This window comes from Danio aesculapii, chromosome 1 (genome assembly GCF_903798145.1).
Source record: "Danio aesculapii chromosome 1, fDanAes4.1, whole genome shotgun sequence".
NCBI classification, from domain to species: Eukaryota; Metazoa; Chordata; class Actinopteri; order Cypriniformes; family Danionidae; genus Danio; species Danio aesculapii.
In genome coordinates, this window is record NC_079435.1 from 41,521,821 (window position 1) to 41,539,947 (window position 18,127).

Consider the following 18,127-nt stretch of genomic DNA (forward strand, 5'->3'; position numbering starts at 1 on the left):
TCTGCACCTCTAAACTGCACAACACAAAATAACAATTAATACATTTTAAAAGTTTATTTATTAAACGTCTGGTGTTAATTATTTGGCTTTTATTTTTTATTTCAGTTAAATAGTTAAATGCATTTTGGTTCAGTAATGCGTTTTATTTATGTGTATGTATGTATGTATGTATGTATATATATATATATATATATATATATATATATATATATATATATATATATATATATATATATATATATATATATATATATATATACACACACACACACACACTTCATTCTTTCATTTTCTTTTCAGCTTAGTCCTTTATTCTTTATTCTGTTATTCTGGGGTCGCCACAGCGGAATGAACCGCCAATTTATCCAGCATATGTTTTATGCAGCGGATGCCCTTCCAGCTGCAACCCATCACTGGGAATATATATTATATTATATTATATTATATTATATTATATTATATTATATTATATTATATTTTTAGGGGGTTTTATGGAGCTAAATATGTTTCGTTCATCTTTATAATCTGTTAAGCACTTTATTTAATGTTTAACCTGAAAAGCTAATTTCCACCTTGTATATGCGGAATGGTTTGGAGCATAGACTTAATTTTTTTATCTTTATAAAGGCACTTGCCAGAGAAGTGTAGAAAGTTAGATAAGTTGTTCAAATTTGTTTTGATTTGATGTTAAATATGTACATTTTTTATAAAAAAAAAAAATCTCTGAAATGACAAAGAAATCAAAGTCTAAACAAGTCTGTTTAATATTTAAGGTTGTTCTAAAAAAAGATTTCAATAAGATTATTTTGGGTGCTGTTCCACCTGTTTCTGGTAAATTTGTTTCTTAATCACTTTGCATTTTACCTTTTGGATGTCCATGTAATATCTGTGTGGAGTTTGCATGTTCTCCTTGTGTTGATGTGGGTTTCCTCCGGGTGCTGGTCCAAAGACATGTGGTACAGGTGAAATGGGTAAATTGGCCGTAGTTTATGTGTGAATGTAAGAGTATATGGATGTTTCCCAGTACTGGGTTGCAGCTGGAAGGGCATCCACTGCGTAAAACAAATGCTGGATAAGTTGGCGGTTCATTCCTTTGTGTTGTCCTAAAAAAAGGTGGTGTACACCTGACCCAAATTTTGAAAGAAAGTAGGCAAAGAAACGACGAAAGTCAATGTTTCTTTGATTTATTAGCTATTTATTATATATATAAGCTAGCCTTACTGGCTGTATGTATACAGTATGTAGCTTATATAATCCTTTTAATACTGAAAAAAATTAAATCAAGATAGTTACAACAATTTAGTTAACTTTTATTTAAGTTAACTCAATACGCTTATTTCACGTGGCCGCCATTTTAAAGAACCAAAGCGAGGCTGCGGTGGGAAGAAACCCGGAAGTATAGGACAAGGACTGTACACATTACAGTAACATGATGTGGAGTACACACCTCCAGCTGTTGCCGAGATTTCAAAATGCAGAACTGGTGTAAACATCACTTTAATATCATTCAGTAAGATTAATTTAGAAAATTAAAAGCAATTTAGCATCAAACAACATCACAATCTCTTTAAGAGTAATATGCTCAAGTGTCCTCCTAGGCTTCAGATCATGGCAGCAGGTAAACACCGTGGGGATGCTTCCCTGCTTCAGTCTATGTTACCCAGTGAGCGATAAAACACTGTAGCACACCCTCGTGTTGTCTGTAATAGTGTTATCGCGGTACTGAAGTTTTAAAACCATCTATTTCCCGCTGAGTTAACATTGAAGCGCCGCTGAGCGCGGATGACTCGACTGATCTTCACGGTTGCTTCGCGTTCCAGTCTCCTTGTATCTTGTGTTTGCACTCAGTTTACTGCCCTTCACCCAGTGCAAACACAGATACACGGAGACGCGAGCGCGAAGCAGCCATGAAGACCAGTCGAGTCATCAAGCAGATCGCTCGGCTCGTCTGTGTTTGTGCTCAGTAAACAGCGGAGGGTGAACTGATGACCTTCTCGGCCAATCACAAGCTATTCTGTTGATCACGTGAACACAATGGCAAATCAGCACTGTTTTAAGAAAGCCATCAACAGTGCCTTAAATGTTAGCGGGAAATTGATGGTTTTTCTTTTAATTCAGTATCGTGACAAGTCTAATATAATGAAAGAATCAGTTCATTAACTCGCATTTGATAAATGGCGTCCAAAACGTGTGTTTGGGAAAGAAAACGCTAGCTAACTAGTGCCATTTCCCTTAACTTAGCTGAAAATGAGCTCTGATATCCCTTTTTATTTTCACCATTCATTCAGAACGGACCTTCGGGTCACTCGGAAGGCGGTGAAATGATAAATTTGTGTCACTTTCTCTTCGCTGATAAGATATACAGCAAGCTACACAACGTTCCAATGTAACTCCCAGCGATACTTCCGGGTTTCTTCTCTATGGTTTCTTCCCACCGCAGCCTCGATTTCGCTTTTAAAAATGGCGGCCGCGTGAAATCAGTCTATAGGGCCTGTAGTCTTTGCCTCATCGTTTTTAGTGTTATATATATATATATATATATATATATATATATATATATATATATATATATATATATATATATATATATATATATATATATATATATATATATATATATATATATATAGTGTCGTTCACTGTATCGGTAGGCACGATTAAGAGAAATGTGAAATATGTAGCCTACAGGGGCGATTTTAGGATTTTCATGTTAGGAACAGATCATTTTGAGGTAAACAAAGAAAAATGTATACATTTACACACATAAGTAAGAATTTAAAAGAATACTCTAAATTTAGGGAAGTTTTTGATCCTCGGAAGTGGTAATACCCAAACAGCTAGTGGAAAAAGTAAGCATACTGAGTATACGTTCGTATAACAAGGACACCATCCGCTTGTGGTGACCCCAGATTAATAAAGGGACTAAGCCGAAAAGAAAGTGATTGAATAATGTGTTATATAAACATACAGTGCTCAGGCTGTGGAAAGATTATTCTAAACTAAAATGAGTAGAAGTTTGAAAACTGAAAGAAGATTTAGATTTAGAATGAGAAACAATTCACGTTTTCTCAATAAAAATATAATTTTCTTACTCCATAAGACCAATTTCTACTTGTTGAGGCAAATAAAACTAACCAAATGAACCATTTATAATATGTTTCTGCAGTTGTTTTAAAACACAACCCTATTTTCTCAATAAATCATACATTTTTCTTAAACATTTTTTCTCATTGCCAATGAGACTTTTATTTTGGAATAAAATGTCGTCTTTTGCTGACGTCAGTATCTGCGACTATTATTTGCGGTGGTTCGCAACTCTCCAATGTCACGTGTAGAAAGCTTTTTAAGAATTATCTATTGAATCACGGTCGAGTTGTATATTCAGAGACAATGTTGATCCCATTCAGAAGGGCGTTGCTTACTGCAATCCGAAAACACAACTGTAGGCTGTTTTCCGATTCGACTGTCACTTCCAGTACACGAAAAGTAACATTGTTTCATAATTTGTCTTATTAACTAAAGTCTCTCTACAGGTACATTCATGTCACTCACACTGTTTTTCTTGTTGTTTTGTTAACGGTTATTTAGGGTTTAGTTTTAGGCGTGTATGAGCAACAGTCGGACAGTGATGGGGTGTCTTTCACTGAGGCTGCTGCGGCGTTTGACAGGTCGCTCTCCGGGAGACTGTCAGAAATTCTCTCGCTGTAAGTCAGGGTTTTGACTTTCGCAAACTCATTGGACCGTACATATGTTATTTTCATGCAGTGACTACTTTCTTCCTCTCTGTTTTGTAGCTCTGGTCCTCCTCTGAAGAAAGGCAAGAGCAGGATCTTCTATGGTTTACATCAGGTGCCAAGTCACTTCTGTCCTTTAACGTTAGATGCTTGATGACATTATTAGTTATAATAATAGTAATTACTATAATATTATTAATAATAATAATTCCAGAATTGTAGGTACATTTCAATCATTTTTCATTCAATTTTCTTGAACTTAAATTATATACAGTACAACAAACTATTTACAGTGAACTGAATCCGATATTAATCTATAAAGATGCTTAAATGTGATAACGAAGGAACATTTGATTCTGTCAGTCATTTAGTTTAACTTCTTGTTAAACTTTTTATAGCACTAACAGGATTGACAATAATAGAGACATTTCCACCATTTTGTGCTTTAGCTCAAGATGTTAACCTTAAACCAGAAAACACATGGAATGTGTAAAACAATTCATATTACTGTTTTTAAAAAGTGAATGAGAAATTCTCTGAAATGTCACAATACAGTTGACAAATAATTAATTAATCAATCAGTTATTGGTGTATCCTAAACATTTTGACCAAATTATTTAGACCAACAATGACATGCCTCAATGATTTCCAGAGTGTCCTGCCAGAGAAAGTGTCATCACTTGGAGCAAGTCAAATGCTTATTCTGTCAGAGCTTTAAAGATTGTCATGGCTTTTTATAACCAGTGTCATAGAGTTGACCAGAATTTAGGGAGACAGACACAAACATATTTTGTTTATTGTTTGAAATACAAGTAATGCAGATAAGAGATGTTTCATGCAATTGTTTAACTTCATGAACACACGAAAAAAGATTTGACTCAACTATTTAATGAAAATAGTTTGCATGTTCTCTCCGTGTTCACGTGAGTTTCTTTCGGGTGCTCCGATTTCCCCCACAGTCCAAAGACATGTGTTACAGGTGAATTGAATTAGCTAAATTGGCCGTAATGTATGTGTGTGAATGTGAGAGTGTATGGGTGTTTCGCAGTGTTGGGTTGCAGCTGGAAGGGCATCCGCTGCGTAAAGCATATGCTGGATAAGTTGGCGGTTCATTCCGCTCTGGCAACCCCTGATGAAAAAGGGACTAAGCCGAAAAGAAAGTGAATGAATCAATGAATTTAATGATAATTGAAGCTAAGCGTGTGATTCAGGAGTCAGAGACTTTAAGTTAGGATTTTCCAGACAAAATGTTTTCAAATACATATACAAAAAGGGCACCTATGATAAAAATCTTCTTTTGGGAGCTGTTTGGACAGAACTGTGTGTATGTATAAGTGTGTCCACAGATAATGGAGTGATATAAAGACAAGTCTCTTTTTAAAATTTCCTGATGTTAAAATAGGATCCAAATCCTTCCCATTCTGAGGCCCACCACAGTGTGATGTAGGAGCGCGGTTTCCCCGCCCACTGAATTGATTGACATTCGCATATTAACATGTCTCCATAGTAACAAGTATAATTATATTCACAAGAGAGGATGTGTGCAAAGCAACTGGGATTAAATGATCTGTTGCACTCTCTGTGATCGTCATCATATGTGATCAAGAATGAGTTTCACAAGTTTAAAACGTTTTTTAAAACAGTGCATGTTAATGAATTACAGTGATTTTACCGTCTTTATCACCACAGCCGCATGTTAGTACAATTATAATAGAAGACGCTTCAATCCCGGTTTGTGGACAGTAAATCAGGTTTATTTTGTACATTAACACAATGGTTAACAAGTTAAATGCGCACACTGTGTGCGCTTGTGTTTGTGTGTGTGTGTGTGAGAACTTTAAAACGACATTGTGTATAGCTCATCATTGCTGAAAGTCTTGAATTAACTCCATTACAAGTACATTAAATAATCATTGGTAAAGTTCTTACTGTAGTATCTTTACGTGAGATCTGCTTACTTCATGTCTGTCGCTATGCTGTTTACCTGACGCAGCAGGAGACAGAGACACTCTAACAGGCACGTGGGAATGGTGGGTGGGGAGAACTAGCATTTAAGGAACAGACAAAAAACAGCTACATTGTGTTCAGAGCAGAAAATACCAATATTCTGAAAGGTATAATAACTAATCTGATGGGTGTTTTGATATGAAACTTTACAGACACATACTGAAGTAACAAAAGACTTATCCTAAACTTTGAAAAAGGGGTAAAATAGGTGCCCTCCAATTTTACAGATAATTTGACATAATTTGTGTTATTACTCAAAACCAATTCATTAAATTTTTTTCTTTTTTAAATAATCTAGCAATTTATCTAGCAGATGTAAAATGTACTCACAATTGTAGAATATATATAGAATATATAATCACTGTTAAAAATGATTTTCTTTTGAAGGACTTCCCTAGTGTAGTTGTGGTTGGCCTTGGTAAAAGCGACACAGGTGTGTGTGGAAAGGAGAACTGGGATAACTGCAAAGAAAACATTCGTGCAGCTGTGTCGGGTATGTATGAATGAAACTCATAAACCTAATATCTGACCCCGAATTGAAAAGAAAAATAAGTAGGTTTTGCAAAAATTGAAGAATGCAGAAAGAAATCTGAACATCCCAACATATACATTTGTTCACAACTTTTTGTATGTTGTGTATAAGATATAATCTTAAAATTGAACTAATTACATTGTTACAGTTTTGAAGTTTGGAAAACTTTTTCACCTAAATTGAGACAGTTTATTCTTAAATAATTTTAAGACAATTAAAGAAGACAATTTACTTTCACTTATGCTTATTTTAAATGTATTAAATCAGTTTTATTATTAATTAGATTTTTGTGAATTTAATTGGTCTTGTTTTGATGATAATGATGATGTGTGTGTGTGTTTTATATATTTGTGTGTGTAGTTCAAAGACTAAAAAGGGGTTTTCAAACAATAAAAGTGTATAAGAGCTGTAATTGGTATTTTCTGTTCATTAGAATTTGCCCTTTTTACTTCCTTTTATTATTACTATTATTTCATGTCTGAAAAAAAAGTTTTACCATGATTTACTAAAGACTAAAATGCCATTCATGTAACAATAGTTTAGAATACTTAAAATCCTGTCAGACTAAATTCGGACATTTGATGACATATTTAAAGACCCTAAAATATTGTGGTCTGTATACAGTATGTCTGTGATAAGATTTATAAAAAAATGTTTTTGGGAGTGGTGGCGCGGTGGTGCAGTGGGTAGCGCTGTCGCCTCACAGCAAGAACGTCACTGGTTCGAGCCTCAGCTGGGTCAGTTGGCATTTCTGTGTGGAGTTTGCATGTTCTCCCCGCGTTTGCGTGGGTTTCCTCTGGGTGCTCCGGTTTCCCCCACAAGTCCAAAGACATGCACTATAGGTGAATTGGGAAAGCTAAATTGTCCATAGCGTATGAGTGTGAATAGGAGTGTTTCCCAGTACTGGGTTGTAGCTGGAAGGGCATCCGCTGTGTAAAACATATGCTGGATAAGTTGGCAGTTCATTCCGCTGTGGTGACCCCAGATTAATAAAGGGACTAAGCAGAAAAGAAAATGAATGAATGAATGTTTTTAAGAGTTTTAGTGCTCAATAAGGCTTTACCTATGTGATCAAAAATACATTAAAAACAATAATATTTTAAATATTTGTACACTTTTACAGTGCTGTACCAAATTGTTTTCTATTTTAATGTTTGATTTAATGTCATTCATATCTATGTCGCTAACAGAATTTCAGTATTTCAGTCTTTCTTTTTTCTTTAAAAAAATTGTGAGCTTAACTTGTTTGTGTTCAGATCTTGACAATAGATGTGCTAGTAAATGAGAATGTTTTTAATTTTGAATCCAAGCATCTTTATTAATTCATATTTTTATGTCCGTATTTGTCCAGCTGGCTGCAGGCAGCTTCAGGATCTGGAGGTTGCTCACGTGGAAGTGGATCCTTGTGGAGATGAGCAGTCAGCAGCAGAGGGCGCTGTGCTCGGCCTTTTTGAGTATGATGAGCTCAAGACCAAAAAGAAGATCCGTGTTACGACCCGACCACATGGGAGGTACAGTTACATACAAATCTCATCTAAGCATGTTATGTTTCTTAAATGTGTCTCTATAATAATTTGGACAATAAAGACTTTAACTACTATCTGCAAATTCGAGATTACTTTAAAAGGGAATATAAAGCAAAGGATATTTCGTATTTGAATGAGCTAATACAACTAATTATAGATTCTTATACAAAAAATAATTCCTTTTTTCTAGGGAGAATGGAAAAGATTTCACAAACTACATTAGGCAGAAATGGGAAGGAGAATTAGCGGAAGAAATTACAGTTGAAAAATGGCTATTTGCCTGTAAGATACATTATACTATTACCTGTTCACAGAGGTGGAAATAATTTGCATTGAAAAATCTAGTACACTTTTTTTCATTACCCCCAAAATGAAAAGCACGTGGGATGCTTTGATATGTGGGAAGGTTGATGTATATCATCTCCATATTTTCTGGACTGGAATGAGGTTTTTTCGAAAATGGAAAAGATCTTAGGATACCATATACCAAAAGATTTTATTACAAATTATCTTGGAAACTGTGAAGAGGTGGTAGTGAAGGAGGATGTTTTGTAAATATATTAAGTGTGGCAAGCAAGAAGAGTATTACCAGATACTGGTATAAACATGACACCCCCCTCTGTTGGAGATTGGATAGAAATTGTGAAGGAAATATGGAAGATTTGACATTTATTTTGAGACTTAAAAATGACTTATTTCTAAAACATTGGAAGAAATTTATTAATTACTGTAATGTTAACAACTGTTGAGTGCATTGAATCTAGAACAAAGCAACCCCCAGTGTTGTGTCTTTTATTTACTTATTATTATTATTATTATTATTATTATTATTATTATTATTATTTTATTTATTATTTCATGTGTAATACTGTAAAATTGTATATTTTTAAATGTAAAATGTTCTGTTGTACATTTTTAAAGTTCTCAATAAAGTAATAAAATAAAAAAAGTGTCTCTCTTTTTATAAGATAATTTCTGTCTTGCTTATTTGCAGTGTTGATGCAGCAGCATGGCAGAAAGGTGTTCTGTATGGGGACGGGCAGAACCTGGCCAGACAACTGATGGAGGCTCCTGCCAATCACGTCACTCCCACTGTGTTCGCAAATACTATCGAGCAGAAACTCTCACTTTTTGCTGATCGAGTGATTGTCCACAAGAGGTAGATGCTTAAGATCATTTAATGTATTTATTAAGGATTACCCAACAAATCCCATTTTTGCATCGATCTAAAATGAGTGAATGCATTTAAAGATTTTGGCTAGACTACAATTTACTTTAAAACACAGGAAAACATTTTAATTTGTGGTAACAACTTCTTAATTCAGGGCCACTACATATATACAGTTGTAGTCAAGATGATTAGATTATTATTATTTTTTTATATTTCCTATATGATGGTTTACAGAGCAAGGAATTTTTTGCAGTATTTCCTATAATATCTTATCTAATATTTGTCTTATTTGCTTTATTTTGGCTAAAATAAAAGCAGTTTTACCTTCTGTTAACAGGAATTAGGAAATTTATATATATATATATATATATATATATATATACATATATATATATATATATATATACATATATATATATATATATACATATATATATATATATATATATATATATATATATATATATATATATATATACATATATATATATATATACATATATATATATATATATATATATATATATATATATATATATATATATATATATATATATATATATATATATATATATCTTGCATGTCATAGGGATGTATCTTTGAAATAATATTGTCATTTTTAATAACTGACTAATTGTTTTAAACTATTTTTTATTTTTTTTATTTTATTTTTAGTTAGTTGTTTTTAACCATTAATTACCATTTCTGCATTAGATATTGAGAGCAAAGGTTTGACAAATGTTGGAAATATGGCCATCAAACAACAAATTGCCATCAAATATCTCACTGAGGCTCTTGACTGATGATGATGAGGACTTCTTTTGAGAGTTATGAAGTGTCTTAGGTGTTCTGTAGTGAGGTGTTTAGTACAATAATTAAAACCTCTGTTTTTGTCAAATTTAGTATTACATTTTTACTAGTAATTTTTAACTGTGCATTCAGTGTGGACTAGCATATTTTGTTGGGCCTTATGGAAATGTAGTGCTAGATATCAAGCAAAACAAAGAGAACTCCATGTTTCTTAATGATATATCTACTAAGGTTAGCATGAACAGCAATGGTCCGAGAACTGAGCCTTGCAGTTGTCCATATTTAGCTTGTGATCGATATGATACTTCATTACAGCAAACTGATAAAAGTCTGACAAATTTAATTTAAACCATGCTAAAGCAATCCCAATTATGCCCAAATCAATTTCAAGTTTTTACGAGAAAAAAAGAACCATAGATGATGGTATCAATGCAGAGTTCCAGTAATACTTAATGACAAATGCAGATTTTTACCAGATTTTATTGTTATATATATTTTTAAGAAGTCTACATAGTTTTCATTTTTAATAAAATTTTAGTTGTATTAGTGCAATAAATCCTGACATATTTCCAGGTAACCAGCTGAAGTAATGTTTTGGCTATAAAACATTTGCTTTCTCTCTCTCTCTCTCTCTTTCACTCTTACTTTCTCTCTTTCTCTCTAAAATTGCTTTATTAGCATGACAAATATTACAAATGTATCGCCAACCCATTTATAAAGCTAAAATTAAAAATAACAATAATGTAAATAAAAAATCATAGTAAACACAGTAGTAATATACAGTAGTAAAAAATAATAGTTATTAATAACCATTATATTTACAATGATTTATTTATAACCATCTAGAAATGTGTGTGTGTTTGCAAGCGCATCACTGATGTTTTTATTGGTTTCCTCTCTCTTTTTGTCACAGGCGTTAATGTATTGTGCAATGTAATGCAAGTTGTGTTTTATTGTTTAAAGGTCCTGCAAAGTGCTTTGAAATATGCATTTTTATTCGATGTTTGATGTAATCTCAACCGAAACACGAAGAGAGGGTGGGACATAATGTAGCCCCTCCCCTTTTTAAAAAACAGCCAATAGTATTGTTTTATCACAGCACTGCCAGTGAGATCGGTTGAGCTCAAGTGTATAAAAATGAAAGGCAATGAGAAGCATCTTGAAGGGGGCGGGGCGTGTCAGATACTATAGAGCATTTGATTGGTCATAATTTGATGAGAAACTGAATTATGAAGTGACGTGAATAAAACCGTTGCTCCATTTGGGCGGAAGTGACAAACTACAAGCTTCACATGTTTATATCAGTTTTATATCTTCTAAATGTGAATTTTGTCATTGTTTTGGGGCACACTAACTTAAAGATACTAACAAATAATACTGATTATAACATCTAAAAAACATTTTAGTTTCATGGGACCTTTAACTTGTCAATTGATCTCTCTCTCTGTCTCGCTCTCATTCTGTAAGGCCTCACTCTTGGATTGAAAGTGAGCAAATGGGGGCTTTTCTCAGTGTGTCTAAAGGCTCTGAAGAGCCCCCTGTCTTTCTGGAGCTGCATTACAAAGGCAGTTCAGACTCTGCACAGCCTCCTCTCGTGCTGGTTGGCAAAGGAATCACCTTTGACAGGTAACTAACCTGAACAGAACTTAAACACATCAGTTGTTGTTAAATACAATCTGATAACCTGTTTGTCTTTGTCATTCCAGTGGTGGTATTTCACTGAAACCATCTTCAGGCATGGATGCCATGAGAGCGGATATGGGTGGAGCAGCCACTGTGTGTTCTGCCATCGTGACAGCAGCCGCTCTGAAAATCCCCATTAATATAATCGGTCTGCCCACTGTGTTACTGTGCTATAACTTCTGAATTTATTATATTAATAACAGTTTTTACAGAAATGAAACTTAAATTTTCCGTTTCAGGTTTGGCACCGCTCTGCGAAAATATGCCAAGTGGAAAAGCAAACAAGCCGGGTGATGTTGTACGTGCCAAAAATGGCAAAACCATTCAGGTATTCAGTAACACTTCACTTGAAGAGGTTCATATGACTGTCATGACATCTTTATAATCATGAAACGTCAGAAATATGAAGGAGATTTTTTGCATGCTTATGACAACTTTGTCATTCGCTTAGTTATGTCATTTTAAATGCTGTGATGACATTGTTTGAGATGTCTTTGTTATGACAACTTGACATAAATACATCACAACCTGTCTTTATCTTTTTCAAGACAACTCGACAGTACCAAGACAGCATAACTTGTTATAGAGCTGTCATAAACATGATTGTCATGAGGACACTACAAAAGCATCATAAATGATTCATTTAACCTTTGAGTTGCTTTCAAAGTATATACTTTTAAGAAGTCTTAATTAAAACTAAAGACATCAAAATGTAAGTCTTTATGGCTGCATTTACACTACAGATCTTGATGGTCAATTCAGATTTTGTGACTATCCGATGTTTTTGCTGACCTGCTTTCATCATCTTTTAAAAGTGATTGTCTGTATTTACACAGCACACAGCAAAGACCAGGAAAATAATGTGCTGATAATAAAAGAGTGCTCTTTTCTCCATTCCCGTTTTTAATGTATTTACAGGCTTTCAATTAAAAAAAAAGTTGTTTTACTTTAGTTTATGACAGAAAAGTTCTCATTTTGCCATCTTCTTTTAATCATTTTTAAATCAGTAGGCATCTTAATGTAATGTCCATGGCGTGATTTATGCACGTGACTTATGCCACAGTTTTATAATAGTTTATATTGGTTACGTGATGGATATTGCGCGCTCTCTCTCTCGTTAACATGCTTAAATACTTGTGCTATATGACAATATAAAACTTTTGTAGTTCTCGTGTATGAGATCTAAGGTTTGGGACTGAAGCTGAAGTCTGTTCCGAAATGAAAGCGTCAGAGTTTACGTTATTCGCTATGGTTTTAATGATGCGCGACTCTCATTGACAGGTGAAAATCTGATCAACTTGCTTACACTGCAAACACGAGGACACCGATCCGATTCATATCTGATAAATTTCCACATATGAATAAGGCCTGAATCTCTGATATCCGATCTCTGCCACATGGGAGAAAAAAAAACGAAATTGAGTCACTTGAACCATGCAGAGTAAATGCAGCCAGTGAGACTTCTATAAACTGTTATAAAATGTCTGTATAACAATGTCATTAATGTTTTAACTGTTTAATGACATTTGATTTTACCACTGTAGCTGAGGACAAGAAAAATTTTCAAGATGCTGTTGTACAATTCATGACACAATTATAATGGCCATCATGTTTATGACGGATTTATGACAAGTGATGTTGCTTTGGTAATGTTATATTTGGTAATATTAGGACAGACAAAGACAGGTTATGGTGTATTTGTTAATGTCAGGTTGTCATAACAAAGAGATGTCTTTGAATTTAAAATGACATAACTGAGTGATTGACACTTCATCACAGTTGTTATACGCATGCATAAAATCTCATTCATATTCACAAATGATTGGTCATTTTGTTTAGCATTTATGAACTTAATAAAATATTATGCCATCAAAAACTGCCTAAATGAACTTTCCTGCAGTAGATGGTATTTCTAATACAATGGCCAAAGTTTTTCCTTTTAGAAATGCTCAGCAAAATAAAAGAAGTAACATTGTTTTTTCTACGCTAGATTGACAACACGGATGCTGAGGGCAGACTGATTTTGGCTGATGCTCTCTGTTATGCTCATAGTTTCAAGCCCAGAGCAATTATTAATGCTGCCACGCTCACAGGTACTACATTGAAACAGCACACAGGTTTGTGGACAAACACACATACTCACAGTACTGGTTTCTCTCTTTTCTGTGTGCAGGTGCCATGGATGTGGCTTTAGGTTCTGCTGCCACTGGAGTGTTCACCAACTCTGATTGGCTGTGGGAGCGGCTGCATAAGGTAATAATAAGTGATGTGACTGTCATGTGATTGTCAGAATGACGATTGTCCTCATTCACATCATTCTTGTAAATTGTTAGTCTTTGGTTGAGCTGATGGGGTTAGTGCACTGTGTTTCTTTCCAGGCCAGCGTTGTTACTGGTGACAGGGTGTGGAGGATGCCACTGTTTCAGCACTATACCAAACAAGTAACTGACAGCGCTCTGGCAGACCTGAACAACGTTGGAAAATACAGCCGGTACATTTTTCATACGTTCCATCCCACTAATTTAGTTGGCCAATGATCAATAGTAGATCATGGTTTTGCTGAGGTATTCTGTAAACAAAGGGTGCCCAAACCTTTACTTATAAAGGGCCAAAAAAACAAACTTGATTGAGGCAAGTGGGCCGAAGGTAAATCTAGTTGACATGGGTAATTTCCTAATTTATTTATTCATTCAAATATTTTCTTGTCAGCTTAGTCCCTTTATTAATCTGGGGTCGCCACAGCGGAATGAACTGCCTACCCAATTTAGCCTACCCAATTCACCTGTACCGCATATCTTTGGACTGTGGGGGAAACCGGAGCAAAAAATACTAGAAAACATTGTTTTATACTAACTAATACAGTATATTTTTTACATTTTATAATCAACTTATTACAGTAAAAGCAAAAACAATCTCATTTATAATAGAATTATAATAGTTTTTGCCTTGATTTGCTCGCCAGTGTCTTCTGGATAGTACTCTCTCCATTGCGTGACAGTATTTACATTTTTACAAATTAGATTCATGTACAATATTTAATTGTAACATTTCATTTCAGTTTGCATTTTGTAGCTCAGCAATAAAACAAACAAACAAACAAAAAAGGTAACGTTAAATTAGAAATGACGATCTCTGTGTTAAAGGCATTCGCCCCAACACTCTCCATCATACTCACTCTCTTCTCAGATGGGATGGTGGGCCAAATCAAAGGTTACAATGGGCCAACTTTGGCCCGTGGGCCCTACTTTAGGCATCTCTGCTGTAAACTGTTCATTCCATATACAGTACATCTTGTATTCATTGCTGCGCATACTTTATAGCACATCCATTAAAAAAAAACTAATTTATTTATATAAACACAGTTGAAATTCAAAGTCAGTTATTAGCCCTTCTGTTAATAGGTTTTTTCCTTTTTTAGATATTTACAAAATGATGTTTAACAGAGCAAGAATTAGTTCACAGTATTTTCTATAAAAAAATTACAGAACAAACCATCATATTTACAATGATTTGCCTATTTAACCTCACTTGCTTAATTAACCTAATTAGACTAGTTAAGCCTTTAAATTGCACTTTAAACTAAATATTAGTATCTTTAAAAAAATCTAGTTAAATTTTATTTACTGTCATCATGGCAAAGATAAAAGAAATCAGTTATTAGAAATGAGTTATTAAAACTATTATGTGTAGAAATGTGTTGAACAAATCTTCTTTCCGTTTAGCAGAAATTGAAAATCGAACAGGAGGGCTTATAATTCTGATTTCAACTGTACAGTATATACATACGCTGACATACTCTGACATACATTAAACAGGAACACACTGAACCTGTTTAATATGTCCTTGACCACTTTCCCTTTCAACTGGAGGAAAATCTTTATACTAAGAAAATCTACGTATTATAAAGAGAATTATCTTCAAATTCACTGATGATTTCACACTTGTACTCCTTTCACTTTTATGTGTTTTGAATAACATGTTCATTTGGTGTTTTACTTAAGCTGTAAATAATATATTCTATGTTTTTTGGCCTTACATATTGGAAAAGATTTGTGAATGTGAAACATAATACAGGGTCACATATACTTATCTTACATGTATTACATACATTTAGTTTTACCAATATTTAAAGTCTGAAATGTGGAACATTTTCTATTGACTTATTGTCATTTTCTCATTTTTTGTAAAGGTGATAAAAGTGAAAACATTTTTGTTCAAAACGAATAAAATTACAAAGAAAACAGCAATAAAAACAAAACAAAAAGCCAATTACAATTAATTTAAAATATAATGAAAAAAATAAAAAAAGAGTAAAAAGAAAATCCATTCCACACAATTGATTTCGAACATAGAACAATTAAGTTGTCTCAACTCAAAAATTGTGTTGTTTCTGCTTATTGTATATAAGCAGTTTGAACAAACAGCAAACATCATTTTTATAGTGTACAAAACAACCAGAGCTTAAAGGTTTTAAACTCCATAATTAAATTGCAAACAGTAACAGTAAAAGAAAATGGATGTAAAAATAAAATTATATTATGGTTTTTACCAAGGAATTAAACTGTGCTAAGCACATAAAAATGCAACTCCAGCATCAAATTAGCATTTTATAACTGTATCTGATACCTAATTGCGGCTAAAAAGTTCAGCTCTGCCATCACAAAAATAACCTTTTTAAAATGAAATACAACTGCACAATTTTACTAATATTATTTTATTTTTCATTGAGTAAATGGCATCTAAAAGCATAGGAATTTATAGTGCGTTGAAAAAGTAACTTCTAAAGACACTATATAAAATAAATTTATTGTTATAATAAAATTATTCTTGCAAAAATACCCTCAATCTTTTGAACAGTCCTGTAGTTTGTGATCCACACTGGTTACAGTGCTTGTTTTGTGTTTTGTTTGCCATGACACTGAAAACCGGTGTGTGACCTCACAGTTCTGGTGGCGCCTGCACTGCTGCTGCCTTCCTCAGAGAGTTTGTGAGTGCCGAACACTGGGCTCATCTGGACATCGCTGGGGTCATGACCAATAAAGACGAGGTCCCGTACCTGAGGAAAGGAATGTCTGGAAGACCTACACGCACTTTAGTGGAGTTCGCTGCCGGTTTGGCCTCTGACGTGTGACCTTTGACCTGGCCGATGTATATTCATGATGATCAGTGTTCAGAATAATAGCCTATGGTTAGAAATACTTTTGCTGCCGGATTTAGCACACACCTTTCAACAAGTGATCAAGAAATACAGACGAAATGTTTCATGGCAAGAACAGAAAAACAGTGTCTTATGGAAACTGCTGACAAGCATTACTAGAAACTGCAAGGCTGTTGCTAAATTCTAGTTACAGTGTAACTGGTAACAAAACCAGAGAATGGAAGACCAGTTTAGCAGATTGCCTTTTAAAACATACATGTATAAGGATACATGGTGCCAGTGTTTTACCATGAAATACAAGAAAACAAGGTCAATAAAGTCCTGTGGTACTGAAGAATGTCATTGTGAAAGACTGGTGTTTTGGCACTGAGTCATGATTGGTGTCCAGATTATTTTGTGTTGTAAACATTACAGTCGGTTTATCTTAAACAAGGCTTTTCAATCCGGGGCCGCATGGGAGGGCTGAGGCTCCATTGGAGTGGAACGTAAATAGTCACGTTTGGTAAATATAAATAAACACAAACTAATATAAAACAAACAAAGTAATAAATTAGAGTAGTATAAGTAAAATTTTTAAAAATGTGAATACATTAGATAAATAATTCATTTATACAGTAATTATAGTACAGAGAATTAATAATGAACTTAATAATGATCAAAATTATTTTAACTAAATGTTTTTAATTTCTTAATTCACAGTGTGAAATATATTAAGCCTTAATCATATTTTGTAAATATAAATGTTATAAATAAAGTAAAAAGTCAACAAAAATAATGAAACACCGTATTAAGGTGAATATGACACAAAAATATTGAATACTATAAGTTATTTGAAAATTGGATTAAAAAGAGTAAGGAATAAAAATGAGATGGAAGCAGTTTAAAGGTGCAATATGTAAGTTTGACACCCAGTGGTTGAACTAGGTATTGCACACCTGGTTCAAAACTAACGCAAGCGCAGGTTGCCAGATTGAGAACAGAAGCGAGTGGTTCAAATTGTGTTCTAAATAAAAACAACGCCACCCGATAGAAGGAATATTTTCCATATTAAAAGGAGTTTTTTTCCTAACCAACACCTTGAGTTGATATATTAGAAACGGTTTCTATGTCTCACAGGTGAACAACAGAAAACTGACAATGATCACCTAAGGTACACCTCATGTGCTTTGTTTCATTGTTAAATGCTATTAATGTGAGTTTGAATGCCATTTTACATGACATTTATTGCCGTACTACTGAAAGAAAAAAATTTTGAAATTGAACTTTAGAACTAAACACATATGAGCGATTCAGCATGCACATTTAATAATGTTAAAGAGAGTTAATATGTATTAAATAGATTATAAACCTTACCATTTTGTGAGTGAGTGCATATTCTGTGCTTCTGAATGGCTGTATTTAAATTTCTGTCATGTTTCGTCTGTCATGTTTCAAAGCAAACAGCCAAATCGCTTATCACTGTAACTCGCCACATAGCGTGTTGTCAGGACACGCAGTTACAATGTA

The 18,127-nt window shown here is 33.8% G+C and overlaps 1 protein-coding gene across 1 annotated transcript; it reads left to right on the top strand.

The window, feature by feature from the left end:
* The first annotated feature begins 3,285 nt into the window (after nt 1–3,285).
* Nucleotides 3,286–16,868, top strand: lap3 (leucine aminopeptidase 3). The gene is made up of 13 exons (XM_056445963.1): nt 3,286–3,486; nt 3,589–3,704; nt 3,795–3,849; nt 6,129–6,234; nt 7,625–7,784; nt 8,794–8,958; nt 11,248–11,406; nt 11,487–11,611; nt 11,703–11,791; nt 13,454–13,556; nt 13,637–13,716; nt 13,842–13,954; nt 16,408–16,868. Exons 1-13 carry the CDS (start codon nt 3,391–3,393, stop codon nt 16,592–16,594), a joined length of 1,554 nt encoding a protein of 517 aa, XP_056301938.1. The 5' UTR covers nt 3,286–3,390; the 3' UTR covers nt 16,595–16,868.
* Nucleotides 16,869–18,127: the final 1,259 nt, after the last annotated feature.